At 41.7% G+C, this 18,455-nt stretch overlaps 2 protein-coding genes across 3 annotated transcripts in view; both read left to right on the top strand.

Moving 5' to 3' along the window:
* Positions 1–9,181, top strand: part of mov10l1 (Mov10 like RISC complex RNA helicase 1) — a 37,361-nt gene extending 28,180 nt beyond the window's left edge. Inside the window, exons 21-25 of the mRNA XM_051924389.1 lie at positions 7,712–7,885; positions 7,972–8,121; positions 8,193–8,300; positions 8,402–8,542; positions 8,845–9,181. Coding sequence (XP_051780349.1) covers positions 7,712–7,885; positions 7,972–8,121; positions 8,193–8,300; positions 8,402–8,542; positions 8,845–8,937 — 666 coding nt within the window. The 3' untranslated portion in view covers positions 8,938–9,181. The remainder of the gene's footprint in view (positions 1–7,711; positions 7,886–7,971; positions 8,122–8,192; positions 8,301–8,401; positions 8,543–8,844) is intronic.
* A 5,875-nt stretch (positions 9,182–15,056) lies between these two features.
* Positions 15,057–18,455, top strand: part of panx2 (pannexin 2) — a 28,171-nt gene continuing 24,772 nt past the window's right edge. Inside the window, exons 1-3 of one of the 2 annotated variants that reach the window (XM_051924453.1) lie at positions 15,057–15,559; positions 16,161–16,424; positions 17,645–18,455. The exon at positions 17,645–18,455 is cut by the window's right edge and continues 416 nt beyond it. In XM_051924453.1, coding sequence (XP_051780413.1) covers positions 16,199–16,424; positions 17,645–18,455 — 1,037 coding nt within the window. In that variant the 5' untranslated portion in view covers positions 15,057–15,559; positions 16,161–16,198. Of the gene's footprint in view, positions 15,560–15,995; positions 16,425–17,644 lie in introns of both variants that reach the window. The other variant, XM_028808816.2, reaches the window with a different exon arrangement.

The raw sequence follows: 18,455 nt of genomic DNA, 5'->3' as shown, positions 1-18,455 counted from the left end.
GAGGACATTGGGAAGAAGATCTCTTAATCAATATATCAGAAAAGGAGTGGAAGGTAGCAAAGCAGAGAATTCACTCGAGTTCTATATGCGCAAAGCATAGAAATTATTCAACTAAAAATTATATATCGAGCTCATCTGTCTCGCTTAAAACTGTCCAAAATGTTTCCAGGCCAGGATCCAACCTGCGAGCGCTGCAACCAAGCTCCTGCCTCAATGGGTCACATGACCTGGGCCTGCACCAAACTAACATCATTTTGGACAAAAATTTTTAAGTGCCTCTCAGACAGCCTTAGTATCACAATCCCTCCTAACCCACTAACAGCTGTGTTTGGTGTCCTTCCAGATGGACTGGAATTGGAGAAGGACAAGCAAACGGTGATTGCATTCACTACACTCTTGGCACGCAGACTTATTTTGTTAAATTGGAAGAATCCTAATTCTCCTCTTATAAGTCAGTGGGAAACCGATGTTTTATATTATTTGAAATTGGAAAAAATCAAATTTTCAGTTAGAGGATCTGTACAAAATTTTTTCAAAACTTGGCAGGATTTAATCAATATTATTTTAGAATAAGATAAATAACTATTATTGCATTTAACTCCCTTCTCCATCTCTTATTTATATAGATATTTACTTCTCCCCTTCTTTTGTCTAATGTTGCCTTATTAAAAAGCTTAAAGAAATTTTCCTTTAGCTAAGCTCTCCTTCTCAGGGGTGGGGTTTGATTTGTTTTCAAATTTGTTGGGTTATAAATTGATCTGTTTGTATGGAATGATTACAATGAAAATTAATAAAATAAAAATATTAAAAAAAAAAAAAAAAAAAAGAACTGACGACTTATAAACCTGAGGTTGTGAGTTCGAAAGCCGCTCCCTTGCAAATTTCACCATTTTGAGTAGTGAGCTGCTCTTATTGTTAATATTTTACAATAAAAACATACATTTGATTTGTGTCTGTAACAGCCGCTATAAATGTATAGGACTTGTAAAAATTAGCTTTTTTTTTTTTTTTTTTTCATTTTTATTCTCCCAGACACGATCATGCTACAACACCCACCCCCCGCCCCAGATCTGACGTGGTTACTTTTTATCTGAAACTGGGAATAACTGTAGATATGAGTGGTGTTTCGAGACAATGGAGCTGGAAATTCTCTGATCTGGGGGGATAAAAGCTGACACACAAACACTGGTGGATCTGCCTTCGTATCTCACCATCACTTGAATTTTTTTTATTCAGTTTTATTGAGTGTTCCTGCTCATGCTGAATTAGTGTGCACCTTATGGTCCATGATGTCAAAGCCGCACTGACAAAAAACAGAGACATAGGTATATATGGTATTTGGAATTATTCATTTTATGACCTGAATAGTACATTTCAGAAAACATTGTGGCACGGATGCAACATTATTCATATTCATTTAGATGCCGGCTTATCGGCTTGTAATCAGTGACCGCGTTCCCCCAACCCCCCCCGATCTTGCCCATGCAGTCTCCACGTTTTGGTGAACAGTGCTGTTTCTTTTGTACTCCAGGACATGTAGAGAAAAGAATAATACATAGAGGTCAATTCCACGCTATATGCAATCAGATTCAAATGTTAACAGTTCACACACACGCAAGGACTGTCCTTTCTACATTTACGACGTGTACCTGTTGCAATGTACACTCTTCTCTCTATGCTGTGGTTTGTATTACACACCTGAAAGACAATATATGTGACATTTTGAAGAAATCATTTTATGACCTGAATAGTACCAATCAGAAAACATTGCACTAATGTAATATTACAGTGGAACCTCGAGATACGATCACCTCTGTATACGAGAATTTCAAAATACGAGGAAAGTATGAGCGAAAAATTCAGATCTAAATACGAGCATTGGCTCACGTAACGAGCCACGAGCCAGGCTGTGGGTATAGCTCGCGGCTTAGCAAGGGGGCGTGGAAGCAGTTGCGAGCCGCGATCTGCGGTGTCTGCGTTTCTCACTTAAGTGCACAGGTGGGAAACTGCCCACATCCATGATTGTTCCTGTGGCTGATGGGCTGCAGCTGCCATGTCCTCCCTGCATATATAGAGGAGCGCGAGCCGGTTAAGGGGGAGAAAGAGAGACAGAGAGAGACAGAGACGACCCGACCAACAGCTGAACCAGTTCGGTGTACAGAAGGTCAGCTACATTAGCAGTGTCTCGCCTGTTGCAGAGCCCGCAGGTGAGACGCTAACAGAGAGGAAGCACCGGGGATTGTCATCTGTTTTTTAAAGACGGCATCCTTTTCACGTTTTAACCTCGTGTTAAAGGATTGTTATTCTTGTGTATTTTAAACCTCCACTTCACAACTGTTTTAAGGATTATTTATTTAAAGATTTATTGAATGCTCTACTGCACTTTGGACACCTGTTTTGATTCTTTTAATAATCAGTTACATTATTTACCAGTGTTATTTATTAAAGGTAGACTACAGTATATATAATTTATCAGTGTTATTTGTTAGGAAAATTGATTTTTATGTTAATATATCTGGGGTGCAGAACGGATTAACTGGATTTCCATTATTTTCAATGGGGAAGTTTGTTCTAGATACGAGAAATTCGCTATACAAGCTCAGTGCTGGAATGAATTAAACTCGTATCTAGAGGTACCACTGTATTTGAAAACGAACCTCGTCAGATCAGGTGTGAATTTTATACTGGCGCTGTTTGAGTCAGATCAGAAGGCGGGGGGTGGTTTGTATGGCGAGGGAGAGCGTGAACGTGACTTTAGAGAATAAAACTGAAAAAAAAAGCTAACTTTTACAAATACCATACATTTACAGCTGATCTGACGCTGTTCGTTTTCAAATAATATTACATTAGTGCGATGTTTTCTGATTGGTACTATTCAGGTCATAAAATGATTTCTTCAAAATGTCACATATATTGTCTTTCAGGTGTGTAATAGAAACCACAGCATAGAGAGAAGTGTGTACATTGCAACAGGTACACGTCATAAATGTAGAAAGGACAGTCCTTGCGTGTGTGTGAACTGTTAACATTTGAATTCATGATTGCATATAGCACTGAACTGACCTCTCTGTACTGTTCATTCCTCTGCATCTCCTGGAGTACAAAAGAAACCCCACCATACAGCAAGATCGGGGGGGGGAAAAAAACACAGTCCTTTATTTACAACCGCAAGATGTTATGCGAATGAATATGAATAATGTTGCATCCATGCCACAGTGTTCCGAAATGTACTATTCAGGTCATAAAATGAATAATTCCAAAAATCACATATACCTATGTCTCTGTATTGTTTTTTTTTTTTTTTGGTCTTGTCAGTGCGGCTTTGACATCATGGACCATAAGGTGCATACTAATTCAGCATGAGCAGGAACACTCAATAAAACTGAATAAAAAAAAATTCAAGTGATGGTGAGATACGAAGAAGGCAGATTCACCAGTGTGCGTTTGTCAGCTTTTATCCCTCCAGATCAGAGAATTTCCAGTTCCATTGTCTCGAAACACCACTCGCATCTACAGTTATTCCCAGTTTCAGATAAAAACTGTCAGATCCTTTTGTGTTTATTTGATCTTTGGACTTCAGGTTTCACACATTATATAGTTTATGCCTACATTTTGTCATTTATTACTAAAATGTGAAAAACGTTTCTGTTTTAACAATGTGTTTACACAGATTATTGTAGAAACGGAACACACATGAAATGCATGTGTTCCAAATAACAATCTATTATTTTCACTCTAAAACTCCAGCACTTCACTCCCAGATAATCCAGGCATGAGCTGGGAGAACTTTGTGCGCGTTCTGTGGCAGTGGACGGATGGAATAGCAGGCTGATTGCTGCTTGTCTTTATCAGCACATTTACAGGACAAAAGATGCTGACAGTGGTGCGATGGGATTTAAGGTGGGCCGGATCTACGGGTTTTTTTTGTAGGATTTGGTAATTCTAGTGTTAATCAAAGCAAAGCTTTTGCTTTTTGAAGAAGCCTGTGCCTACCTGCATATTTGGACAGACAACTTTTTTTCTAATTTTGGTTCTGTACATTACCACAATGAATTTTAAAAGAAACAACTCAGATGCAGTTGAAGTGCAGACTTTCACCTTTAATTCAGTAGGGTGAACAAAACGATTGCATAAAAATGTGAGGCAACTAAAGCATTTTTTTAACACAATCCCTTCATTTCAGGGGCTCAAAAGTAATTGGACAATTGACTCAAAGGCTATTTCATGGGCATGTGTGGGCAAGTCCGTCGTTATGTCATTATCAATTAGGCAGATAAAAGGCCTGGAGCTGATTTGAGGCGTGGTGCTTGTGTGGAAGATTTTGCTGTGAACAGACAACATGCGGCCAAAGGAGCTCTCCATGCAGGTGAAAGAAGCCATCCTTAAGCTGCGAAAATAGAAAAAAACATTAAAGACATAATGCACCTAGTATCAGTTTGCCAAAAAACTCACTTTCATTTCAACGGCAAATACTACACTCAGAAAGAAGGCATGCCCATGGGATCGCCGTTATCAGGACTTCTAGCAGAACTGGTAATGCAGGGATTTGAAAACTTGGCTCTATCCTAGTTCACACCCAAAATTTGGATACGCTACGTAGACAACACATTCGTCATACTAAAAAATGACCAGCTGAATGAATTCCACAACCACATCAATACAGTATTCCCTGCGATCCAATTCACAATGGAAAAAGAAATTAACCGATACCTCAGCTTCCTGAACATCTACATCGAAATAAATGACGCCACCCTGACCACAAGTGTTTATTGTAAAGAATGCTACACAGACAAGATATTACACTTTACCAGCAACCACCCGGTATCTCATAAATGGAGCTGTGTTAAAACTCTATTCAGAAGAGTCCACACCCAGTGTAATACAAAGGAAACAAAAATGTATGAGAGACGCTATCTCTTCCATCCTTTCACTTCAAATGGATACTCAAAAACATTCATTAATCGGAGCTTACACAGAAGATGCCAAAAAACTCAAACAATCGACTTGAATCAGAACCCCCACCCCACCTGGCACTCACTCCCTTATCGCCACAAGGTGTCTGAAGGTACAGCACGCATCCTGGCCAAGTCAGGCGTCAGAATAACACAGAAACCCACAAATAATTTGTGCACGGTCCTCTTTAATACTAAAAACAAGAAATCGACAGCTGAAACACGAAACGCAGTTTATAGCATTCCATGCAGTTCTTGCTCAGCGGTATACGTAGGACAAACTTCAAAAAGAATCTCAACACGTATACAGGAACATCGCAACTCTGTCAGAAGACAGGACTCACTATCATTGATCTATACGCATACTAAATCAACAGGACATACATTTAACTGGGACAATGTACAAGTAAAATTTAAGGCCAGTACTAAAAGTGCCAGAGAGCTGGCTGAATCCTGGTTATCAAATGAGAATGCCATCAACAGACACTTGGCTATAAATCCAGCATATGCAAACTTAAGAAGAACATGTTCATAATAAATAAATTTGTACACCCAATACCCCCCCCCCCCCCCTTAATCACATTGACTTATCCACGTCCCCCACCCCTCCACGTAATTTTTTGCTATATATTGCCTTTGATTCTTGTAAGACTAAGCATTATCCTCTGATGGGGTTGAAAGCTCAGGAATAAAAACTACTTTATGATATGTGATTCATTTTTCTCCCTTTGTGGATCTCCAGCTGCAAATATATGTATGTATGTGTATATATATGTGTGTGTGTGTGTGTGTGTGTGTGTGTATATAATATATAGTATTAAAAAAAAAAAAAAAAAAAAAATCCTGGGAGGGAGACTAGGGAGATGAGGCGTGATCTTATCTTCTCAGAAAACAATTTGACGTCCCACGAGAGAAGCCAGTGAGACAACATTTAAAACAAGTTCACGGACATCTAACCAAGCAGTTGTTGGAATGCTTTTGGCAGGCAGACGAACATCATGTGCTCCCAGCTCTTAAAACAACAACAAGCAGAACACTCGGCTTGCCAGCAACAGGAAGCCAGCAGATGATCCGACTGCTTCTCCTTGGCGAGCGTTCAGCCCCCAAAAACACCAACGCCACCACCCCCCACCCCCGCTTTCAAAACACGAGCGGCAGCGATGCGAAGGTGCAAAAGGACAGCTGCTGTACAGGCTTTGAAGTGATCGACGCAAAGCACGACAACAAGAACACGCAGCTCACCAGCAGCAGAAAGACAGCAGATGTTCCGATAGTATCTCCTTATAGTGCCCTTCACAACACGAGCAGCGTTCTATGTCCAACGAGAAAGATTTAACCACACCTTAGGCCAGAAATAAAGGACAAGTATTGTTTTTACAAAAGTTTTAAAGTAAAAGTGAAAATAATGCATATGTAGCAATTCCCATGAAAATAATCTTTTAAATTGTATATCCAGTAAACCAAACCCGGGGGTCGGTGAGCGAAGCGAGCAGTGGGCAGAGCCCCCTACAATATATATATATATATATATATATATTTATATATATATATTATATATATATGGTATGTGATACACTTAAAAATTTTAAAAGTTGCTGAAATACATGTGTACAAACATAATGTACATCAAAACTTTAGAAGGCTTTCTGAATCTGATGTGGGCTTAGAATAGAGAAGTAGACAAGAGAAGATCTAGACATAATCAGAGCAGAAATTGTCCCTTGCTACAAGTAAACCATAATGGTAAACCTTTCAGACCCTGATGATAAAGGCAGTAGAAATAAACAGCTACCAAAAGATGAAAAATATCCTTTTACCTGAGGAAGATAGCAAAGGTCATAAGGAATACACTTGGAGAGTATAATCAATATAATGAGCACAACTGGGAGAATCCTATGTAATGGAAGGGACTAGATTAGGAAGATGGTAGGAACAGAGGGTGACATTTGCAGGAATGACAATGCATGTAATGCAGCTTGGCTAGGCTCAAGTGTGTAAGGTTTAATTGATTTTATGAGTTATCCTTCCTCTTGGGCCTTCCTTAACAAGGTCCCTTAAAGCTTAAGTGGAAAGTACAGTCTTTTTAATTTGGGTAACTTTCAATTCAGTGAGGTTGAAGTCAAATCTAAAACAGTACAATCAACTATGTATTGTTCTGATTTTCTGTTTTCTATGCACTGGGGTAAATGGGGTCAGCTTTTTATGTATAAGGCCTTGCTCATTATCCCAGGTTACCATATTGCTCTTCATATACTGGAAGTGCAGATAGGGCAATCCCTCACTAAAGGTTGTTCCTGAAGTAGAGTGAAAGACACATTTCTTATTTAAATAAAATATTCTGTAAACTGAATTATGCTTTCCTTTCTCTCAGCCAGTGTAGTGAGAAGTCTAGCAAAATGACACCTTTTATTGGCTAACTAAAAATATTAAAATATGCATGCTTTTGAAGCAACTCTGGCCCATTCTTCAAGCAAGATGTAATCTTGAAAGCGTGCATATAGTAATATTTTTAGTTAGCTAATAAAAGGTGTCATTTTGTTGGACTTCTCACTACATCCACCATTGGCTAACATGGTACAACACCCTAGTGTCTCAGCCAATGTATAAATTGTGTCATTGTGTTTATTTTGTTTTTTTGAGGCCTTCTATTTCCTCACAATGCCATATATTAGTCCACAATCATTCCATTTAGGATTGTTGTTACATTGGATAGCAGTCATATTCTGTTTCTTACAACTTTTTTTTTTTTTTTTTTGCAGGTGACAAAACTGCTTATTAACTACCGGTCCCATGAAGCTATTTTGCTCCTCCCCTCACGACTCTTTTATAATCAGGAGCTGGAGTTAGGATCTGACCCCAAGGTAGTAGAGTCTCTGCAGAATTGGAGGGGTCTGCCAACTAGGGGCTTTCCACTTATGTTTCATGGAGTCCGTGTAAGCTACCTCTCTTCTTCTGGACTGCTCTGCTTCTTGAACTGGTAGTAATGTGTCTCGTACTATGTACCTGTGTTGCCTTGCAGGGTAGAGAGATGCGTGAGGGTAATAGCCCTTCATGGTTTAACCCTGTGGAGGCCGTACAAGTCCTCATTTACTGCTGCCAGCTGACTAGGAGGCTTTATAAACCTGTCAGTCCCTTTGATATTGGAGTCATCACCCCTTATAGAAAACAGGTAAGTCTTCAGGGAGTGCTGCTGTGTCAAAGACTGGTCTAATGACTTAGGCACTAAAGTATCAGTTGCAGGTGGAAAAGATTAGACTGCTGCTTGGTCGAGCTGGGCTGCTGGATATTAAAGTTGGGTCTGTGGAGGAGTTCCAGGGCCGGGAGTTCCTTGTGATAATTATTTCTTTGGTAAGGACTCCACTGTATCTTGACATCTCTTGGCACCCTGTTGAAAGGAGCACTAGCATGTATTTCCTCACACCCCATACCCCCCACTCCCCTACCTGCAGGTCCGCTCCAATGAAGAAATCATGGATCAAGATGTACATAGTCTGCTGGGTTTCATTTCAAATCCAAAGCGCTTCAATGTAGCCATCACTCGTGCCAAGGCCCTGCTGATTGTGTTGGGGAACCCTCATGTACTCGTTAAGGTTGGTATACAGCCTGTGGAATAAATGGAGATAATGTTAACTTGTTTTCATCTTGGAAGACCAGTGGTACTCGAGTGAGCAAAGAGCAGGATATATCAAAAGACCAGAGTCTTACTAAAGACCTCTTCACAAGTATAATTCCCAGCATTATAGTCCAGAAGAAAATAAACTACTAACACTTTGGCACCTTAAGCCATCACTCGTGTACTCTGCTGATGCTCTTTCTGAGTGTCAAAATTTGAAGAATATTACTTTAGATGGACAGATGCACTGGCACTGAATTCCACTTTTGTGTTTTTCAGGACCCTTGTTTTGCAGAACTGCTACAGTATTGTGAGGAAAATGGGGCATTTTTTGGCTGCAACCTCCCTACTGAACTGATGAGCCAGAGTTAGTGAGAATCAAGTCACATTAATTTTCTGGTACTGGTACCCTTTGGGTTTCCTGGTATGGAGGTGGAGAGTTTGTGAAGAAAAGGTAAACCCACCCATGTCATTCAGTAAACAGCCATGGACTGTATTTCCCTTCTATTTGTTAATAGGAGATGGGAGTATTGACCTGATGCCCCACACAAATGTCTTCTGTTTTGTTGTTGTGATTAAGAAATTGGATTAATAAAGAAGGAAACCAAATAATGCATTATGTGGTGAACTCAGCTGCTAATGGGCTGATGCAAGCCTGTCATTGACATGAGATGATCTCTCCCTACTTGTTGTTGTTCACTGCTGCTGTTCATTTTAATCTTAATATACACAAATCTCATAAATGTGAGGAAAATTTAGATTTCAGCACTTGATTATTGCACTTAACAGATATGCTGTGGAGTTGGAATAACAAGTATAAACCAAATTTAAAAAGTGTGCAGATAATTTTTTTTTTTTTTAACATATAAAATTGGTAACAAGCAAATATGTGAATTTTGAGGGAAACTTTGGCAGCTATAAGACTAGGGAGTTATATTTGGACTTGTAATCTGCAAGAAACCGACTGCAGCAGTATAAATGGACACGTGTTATCTAGATGTTTCACTCTGTGCAGAACTGTTTGATAATACTACACTATATAGTACAGTTGTGCTCCAGTGCTTTTTGCTTACCACAGCAACCCAAATTTAAACCTGTACCTTGAATTCTACAAATGACCGTCTGCACAGTGCTCCAGCAAATAACCGCTAGAGATCAAAACTGCCATGTCTGTTTACAGCACATTGTGCTAATATCTATGACACTACAGTCTTAAAACGCTAAATGTGTCAATATTACACAATTACGTTTCCCAAGTGTCATACTGGTTTACTGTATTGTACAAATATTGTAGGAAGGAGAAGGTTAGGAGCAGGCGCTGATACAGTGCATTGCCGCACCCACCAACTTGACAAACCAACTCAGGATCCCAGATTAGGACCCGAGTGCAGCCATGCAATGGGTGACACGTCAGCACCACATTAGTTCAGATGGAATGGAACCAATGTGAGGTGTTTTATGGTGGCTGGAGTGCCAATTCTGCCACCAACCCCCAGGTTTTTCCCTGCAGGTTGGAGGGCCTACATGCAGGGCTGGATGCAGATTAACGTCATACCCTTGACGGAGCAATTGCAGGTTAAGCAAAGAAAAAAATCTATCAAATGTTATTGGTGCCAGTGTTTGCCGCCTCCTGCATTAATGCCTAAAATTGAAGAACATTTTTATTGTAATAACTTATCCATGATTTTTATCTCTGTAACCTCTACATCTTCACAGTCACTGGGATCTTAGGCCAGCTCTGGATGAAATGCTAGGTCATCTTTGTTCACATTTTGAAAGTTTTGCTGTTGCCAATCACATTGCCAGTATACCCCTTTAATACTCCGAAAACATGAAAGTGACCATGGTAGTCTGGATGAGGTGAAACTGCACTACAGTAAACACAAGGATGAAGTACAATTGTGGCACACTCTTGTTAAATTGCATAAAACTGTTTGTTTCCTGTTGAGGAGAATTTGGCAAAATTAATGTTTGATTTCAACATTAGGCTAAAAAATGGCAAATTGACTCTCAAACAGCCTTGAAGAGGCTCTGACAAACCATCTACCAACACAGAATGGGTAGGTGGGACGTCCAGCAGCCTTTTATTAGGGAGTGTGATCAAATCTTTACCTCAAGTAGGTGTAATATTGAGAGGTAGGAGCACTTTGAGCAACTCCTGACTGGTTGATATTACCCACTTTTGAGGAGGTAATGGAAGAAGTACTGGGTGGGGTTGGATCTACCTTTCTGGTTGCGATTTGCTGCGTTGATTACAAGCTTCATATTAGTAAAGCCACAGGAGTATATGAAAACTGACAGAAATGGTGAAAACTCCACATAGAGGAAAGGGGGTATTTTGGCTAATGCACCTCTTTGATGTTGCATGGAAAGGTGAAATGTCATGGGAATGGCAGACTTGGGTGGGGGGGTCCCATTTTTTTTTTTTTTAAATTTTGCAATAGGCGGGGAGTGTGCCAGTTATGGGGGGAATTGCACTCTTGAAGGAAAGCCTGTGCCATAGGTAGAGGAAGTTCAAATAGATTCTTAGTTGTTGTCCAGATAGGATTGGCACTGTGCATTTAGGAAAAGCTTACGAGGGTGTATTGCATCTTGTGAAAGAGTTTTGGGGCTGACGTGTGCCATTCTGCCTTTGTATTGTGGAACAAGAGTTGTATTTACATACTTGGTATTAAATCAAGATTATTCAAAATCTGTGATGGACTTGTCCTTTATCCTCTTCTGTTTTTGATTTTTATAAACAGTAGGTAAAAGTGCAACTAAGAACTGGAAAGTCTAAAGGTTGTAATGTCCAGTGTGCAGTGCAATCATTTGTACCTGAATGTGATGTGCTTTGGGATGTGAATTAACACCCCCAAATTGGAAGTCTCTCTCTCTCTCTCTCTCTCTCTCTCTGTCTCAAAAAAGCATTTTGTTCTGTGTGTGGTGGTGTCGGTTGGAGGTTTTATGGAATGGGAGGTGGCTGCCTACATGAAATGGAGAGGTTCAGGTACCTTTTTGAGTGAATAAAGAGGATCATGGAATTGAAGAGGGGGATTTGGGGGGGAACAAATTGGCAACTTTTATTGTGAACATTGTACTGGAAAGTGGTGGTGAAGTGGAAACAAAATCCTTAAATGGAGGTGTGAAATTTACAGCTCGGTGTTGGCCATGGATGATATCATGAAATCTGGATAGTGATCAAACGAATGCAGTTGTGAGTACAAGTAGCTGAAATTAGGTGCCTGGCCTGCATTACTGTGGTTGTGGTTTCTGAAAGGTTGAGGAGAAATAGAGGTAGAACTGCTGGCTCACCAGAATGAGAGGAGCCAGTGTGAGGTGGTTTGGGAATTTTAGTTAGGGTACCCTTGAAGTGTACAAAACCCAAGATGAGCTGGACCGATTTAATCTCTTGTAAGAAAATATGGTTATTTTCCAACCAGCACTGGAGGAAGTTCTGGGGAACTGGGAAGCTCTGTATGTTGCCCTACTGACTGTAACTGGGGCAAATGGAATGAAAATGACAAATTTGTCTTTAAAGCTTTTTTTTTGTTTTTGTAATTGCGGAAAGAGCATTCTGTTGCATTTGCAGGTGTGAGGCTGAGAGTAGTAGTAGGTGCAGCTAGTGAGGATTTTATCTCGAGAGTTGTAAGGGTTAGCATTAGGGTTACACCAACTGTCAGCTGACCTGTCTAACTCTATCATCTATACATTTATTTTCTGAAGATTATTTATTTCCATAGTTTTTCCAGCCCTAGCACGTGCACATCATGAACCAGCAGCTCTCCCTCTAACTTGTCTCCATTTAAACCATTGTGGGTATGTATTCAGTACAAACTATCTGGTTTAATAAAATGCTTGGAAAGGAAGCTGAATAGAAAAAAAAAGTGAAGAACTGAGAATTAGTAATCCATTTTACACTTCAAATCATTCAGATATCCTTCAAAAAAGCTGCAATATAAGGATGACATGACAGACTTGAAACACTAACAAATCATTAAAGTAAACAAGATCTATTATTGGTAAGGATTGGATACCAGTTAACCATTTCACAAACATCCCACAAGGATTTCAAATATGAGGCAACAGTGGTTCCCACTGTGCCACTCGCTGACATCTAGTCATCCATGCAAATGAAGACCTGACATGTTATGGTTGACAAGAGGGAAGGACTTGGATGCTTCTCCAGTTTCAAAACCCATCGCTGCTGTGTTCACAGGTTATATCTGCTTTCTCTTAGTTCTACTGAATGTACTGATTCGCCCTACGTCTGTAGGCTTCATTGTTTTGTTAGTCTGCAGGTATGAAAACCGTTCAATATTATCATTTGCCTAGTTCAGAAACTTTTCTCATTTTAAAGGCGTTTGTCTGAGGCAGTAATACCCTTAAAGTAGGAAATACGCTGACCATGGAATTCTATTGATAACATGGTATAACTCATTCTCCATACTGGAATTAATCGGTTTAGAAATCTGTGTTTTCCTCCAGTTATTACATGCAATTGTTCATTAATATTCTCCCTTGATTCTGTTCAATATATGCATGTATAAGTTCTATTTTGTCCAGTTTTATTTCTAGTGTTGCCTCCATCCCTTATCCTAAACCACTCACTAGTGGAACAGCCACAGCTGGTGCACTGGCCCATACTGGGGCTTGTTCACACATACGTCATCCATCCAGCCTCACACTCTGTGCCTGCATGTCTATAGAAGGAAGATGAACCCTTAGGATAACATGCACACTCCACACACATAGTAATGGCACCAGGATTGGATGGCATTCTGCTGCAGCTGTGAAGCAAATGTGTCACTGTCTGTGGCACCATACTACTCCGTTTCTGACGTTATGGTAAACGAATTGGTCATCACTCATTAAGCATGTTAACGGTAATCGGGCAAGGTTAACTCACGCCTCCTGTTGTCTTCCTGTTTTTGGTATACCTAATTAAGAATTTGGACAGTACACCCAAAAGTCAAATAATTTAAAAATAATTGACTCAGTTATACACATCCATCTATCCTCAAACAGATTTTAACAAATGTTTTTTCTGAGTTTTAACAACGCACCGACGCTGCCTTTTTAAATTGTGGATAATGCCATATATAACTCAACTGCCCAACGTATATGGAATTAACATTGCGACAACGCTATTGATACTGCGCCCATAACGACGAAGGACAACGCTATGTGAAATAAAACGGGACCTGCTTAGCATAAAGTTGATGTGGATCAGCGAACCCAACTTTAGGTTTCGTACCGCAGTTATCGGAACGTGAAGTGGCCCGGATACAGATCTGCATGGAGGTTTTTCCGGACCATCTCGTCTAAATGAATGGCCCATGCTAGAGACTTGCCTTTTTTCAATTGATCGCAGTCACGGCTTGTCCACTCACGTACGTTATATAAATCAGTTAATGCAGCACAGCTAATCATGCAGTGTTTCGTCATAAGCGGCAGTTTAACCCGTCCGAGAGACGAATCTGTCAGACTGAGCCTGGAAAGAAATACGGACAAACTACTGAGTGACTTATTAGAATTCTTAAGAGGAGAATGTAATAATAAATGGTTTGTTCATAAATCAGAAATGCTGACATTGAAAATGATGTTTAAAGATGACCGATGTTTCTTTATTTTCCATCCACCAAACGTGAGACCAAGCTGATGTGTTCAGATTCCGCGGCCGTTGTAAAGCTCCGACGTGAAACATGACGCCGCACTAGTATAAAAGGGGGAACGGACATGCGTGTTTTTTAAGCCTGGTTTTCAAAGAAAAAATAAACCAACTTCTTCCTTCACAATCAATTTTCAGAGCATTTCCGCGTGCAGTTATTTTTTTCTTCTAAATGTGGAAAAAGTGGAAGTTATTGAACCGACGACTTAAAATTGTCCCTGAGTATAACTTGACCCAAGTTTCCAGCGGTTTTCTGCGTTGAATCCAGTGATTCCAGGATAGGCAATGTCCCCAATCCGTGGTTTGAACGGAGTTAATTGGAGTGAACATTATTATGCTATTTAGTTTGTTTTTAAGGTTTCGTGCTTCATTATTTAACGAGTTATTTTTATGTAATGCTTAGTCGTACAATAATATGTAGACGTATAATATGCAATTTTATTCTATTGTTAGATATCCCAGTATGTCGGATATTTTCAGAGGAGAAAGTGTGAGAATTTTATACCCCTACATCACATGCTATAAGTTGTCAGCAAAGGAACAATAAATCCTCTCACTACAGACTGTAGATGTCTAAAAGAGAGCACCGCCTGCAAATTGATGAGGCACTTTGGGAAGAAAAGATGTTCAAGAGGCATCTGCACATCGGAGCTGCATTTTCCTAAGCGTTGCGTTTTGACCATAGGAACACTGAGACCATTGTGTGAAGCATGCAAAAATCGTCAATTCTATCTTTTTTTTTTTTTTTTAATTTATTGAACCCTTCTTATCATATGGACATTCCTCCAAGTTTGATACCTGCATTAACTGAGCAAACCTCGCTCAAATCGCCAGTTCATTGCAAGGTACGGGCATACAATGGGTCAATATAAAGTCACTAATCAGCCTAACCTTGCGATGATAACCGATGTCCCCAAAAAAAGACACTTCAGGCACAGCCGCCACTCCGCACTGGCATTGACCGAGCCGGAGGTTCGCCTCGCGCTAACCGCTACGCCGCTTTGCCCAGCCAGCCAGCACTCCTAGTGCCTCCTTTGCAGGTCACCTTCCTGCATCTGCAGTGCGAGTCGCAACGCCGCTGCCTCGAGTTCTCATTGGCTGCCTGCAGCCGCTACTTCCTGTTTCTTTTATTCCGACTGACATTGTTGTCTACAGGCCAATTGGGAATCTTCGCAGGCGTCGAAACCGAGGCGCGGTCGCGGTGCGCGCGCGCACAGCCATACAAACGGAGACGACCCCGTTACGCTGACACGCGCACGCCTCTCTATCTTTCTGTTACAGGAGCGGGAAGTGTGGCTCAGCAGGGCTGGATGCAGCTTCGGGAGTGGAGTGTCCAGATTGCAGGTTAGTTCCAGTCGGACGGAGTGTGAGGAACAGAGTGAGTGTTTAGGGTGCATGTGCACTGACGTCCGGGTCACATTAGGGGGAAGTGAGTTGGGGCTGGTTTAAATCGATGAAGCACCCTGTTACCTCGTTGGGGAGTGCTTAAGGTCCCTGGGGCACTTTTCACTTTCTTGTCATGGCGGTAGAGGTGTTTCAGTATCCTGTAATTTAGGAGAAGAGCTAGGAGACCATACAGCATACTGACCCTTCAGAATGCATTGAAAGTGAGACTGGCTATGTTGTCCATGTTTAAGCATTCCAGCTGGAGAAGTGGATTGGAGGTCCCCCATTGAGAGATAAAGAGGGTGCAAGGTTGACTGTACTTAGTCTGTTGCAGATAGGTGGTTTAGAAATTCATGTACTGCAAACCCTGACTTTTTTGCAAACTTTATTTCAGGTTTCTGTCTTGGGCAGGTGGGTTTGCATGCTTTACGCTTCCTATATATTTGTATCCCTCAAGGGTAATAAGGGCAACCGATCCATAATTCAGTGGGCCACATATGACTTCTGGGATCTACTTTTAAGAGATGTTTTCTCACACTCATTCTGGGCTCCCCTGCAGGGGCTTGGGCAGCAGGTGAGGGTCGAAGTGCAGGCTGAATGCAACAACTATTTGAGCAGAACCAAGACATGGCTACAGCGCTGCTGGCTGGAGAGAAGCTGAAGGAGCTCATCCTGCCTGGACAGGCGGACGAGAGAGCGGGGCCACTGGCAGGGCTGCTGGTGCAGCTCAAGCTGGAGCTGCCCTTTGACCGCGTGGTCACCATTGGAACTGTCATTGTCCCCATACTGCTGGTTACGTTGGTGTTCACCAGGAACTTTTCAGGTGAGATGCACACAAAAAGCACAGTCAACAGAAGTTAAGCATGGGGGGACTTAAGACCCTCGCATGTGTGTCGCACACATATTTCTGCCTCAGTACAAGTGACATCAGATCCTCACTCCTGCTAAAATTTTTCATTTCTTATAAAAGTTCAAGCATAAATGAAAGTGGTGCACACTTGCTGCACCTCTGGTATTGTTGGCAGAAAGCTGTGTGTGTTGCACAGTCATAATCGGTCAATTTAAAATAGACGAGAAGCCTCTCGCATGCCCATTCCACTGACATGACAACCAACATCTTGAAGTGCCTTGTTTTTCCTGCATGTTCCACACACTCATCTCCACCTCAGCCCATACGTTTGTGTTATACTAGTGTGTACAACCCCATTTTGAATTGCAGGAAAATCTTGTGTGTGCTGCATGCTCATTTCACAGCTAATCATTTTTTTAAGTGGTACAGACTCTCAACACCTTAGTAAAAGAGACACAAAGCTCCCATTCAGTATTGCACACTCAGCCAAGCCCCACTATGAGTGTCATGAAGCCTCTTGTGTGTGTTTATGGTGGCCCTAATCCCAGTAAGAGAAGCCTACACATCACAACTTGAGCACAGGTAAATCAATGACCTCCTTTTTACAACCTGGTAGTGTGTTGCACATGCACTAAACACTCCAGAACAAGAGTGATGTGTGTATTTTCTGTCTTGTGCCCCCCCCTCCCTACTTGACTAGGAATTTGCATGTTTGTTTCACAATCATGACAGCCCTGCCTGCTATTCAGGATATGTTGAGTACCACTCATGATCTGAGCCTGAGTGACACACATATTTCACCCTGGTTGTGTGATACATCCACACTTCATGAGCGAAGCATCTAGTTGGGTGTGTTGCACAGTTAACAACAGTTCCCATGTCATCTACAGATTACTTCTGGCCCACCCACAGTAAACCTTCCTTTGTGTGTTTAACACTCATCCTAATCCTTTTGCCAAGACTAGAGACCCACTTTTATGTTTCACATAGCCACGCCCCCCACCTTCAACTTGTGTTGCACACACATCACTCTGCCACATTGCAAGGCACCCTTTTTTTCAGGGGTGACTGATGTCCCTGTTCAGAGTCACCTGAGTCCCTCACTCCCTGTTCCCAAGGTCAAACCTCAGTTCTGCTCGCAGTGGCTGCCCCTGCTAGCTGGTGCCCATTGCCCTTCTCTCTCTGTCCTGCAGAGGAGTCCATTTACTGCTACACCCCATACAACTTCACTCGGGACCAGGCTTTGTATGCCCGAGGCTACTGCTGGACAGAGCTGCGTGATGCCATGCCAGGGGTGGAACCAGCACAACACGCCTCACTATTTGAGCACAAGTTCCTGCCCTACGCCCTCCTGGCTTTTGCAGGCATCATGTACATCCCAGCACTGGGCTGGGGCTTCCTGGCCTCCACACGTCTCACATCAGAGCTTAGTTTCCTGCTGCACGAGATTGACAATTGCTACCACCGGGCAGCTGAGGGGAGAGCGCCCAAGATCGAGAAGCAGATCCAGTCCAAGGGACCTCAGATCTCGGAGCAGGAGAGGCGTGAGATCATTGAGAATGCAGAGAAGGAGAAGAGCCCCGAGCAGAACCTGTTTGAGAAGTACCTGGAGCGCCGTGGCCAGAGCAACCTGTTGGCAAAACTCTACCTGGCACGCCACTTGCTCATCATCTTCCTCAGTTCTATCCCTATCTCCTACTTGTCCTTCTACTATGCCACTCAGAGGCAGAACGAGTTTACCTGTGCTCTGGGAGATCCTCCAGATATAAGCAGCGGCCTGAGCCTCCGTGTCTCTATCAACTGCAAACTGCCAGCTGTGCGGCTGCAAAGAATCATTGCTGCTGTGGACATCTCCCTGTTGAGCTTTATGAACCTTGTTATACTGATTAACCTCATTCACCTCTTCATTGTGCGGAAGTCTAACTTCATCTTTGACAAACTTCGCAAAGTGGGCATCAAGACTAAAAGACGCTGGCAAAAGTCCCAGTTCTGTGACATTAACAT

This window comes from Erpetoichthys calabaricus, chromosome 1 (genome assembly GCF_900747795.2).
Source record: "Erpetoichthys calabaricus chromosome 1, fErpCal1.3, whole genome shotgun sequence".
NCBI lineage: Eukaryota > Metazoa > Chordata > Cladistia > Polypteriformes > Polypteridae > Erpetoichthys > Erpetoichthys calabaricus.
Note: the sequence above shows the minus strand (reverse complement) of the source record. Positions and strands in the feature narration are given on the sequence as shown.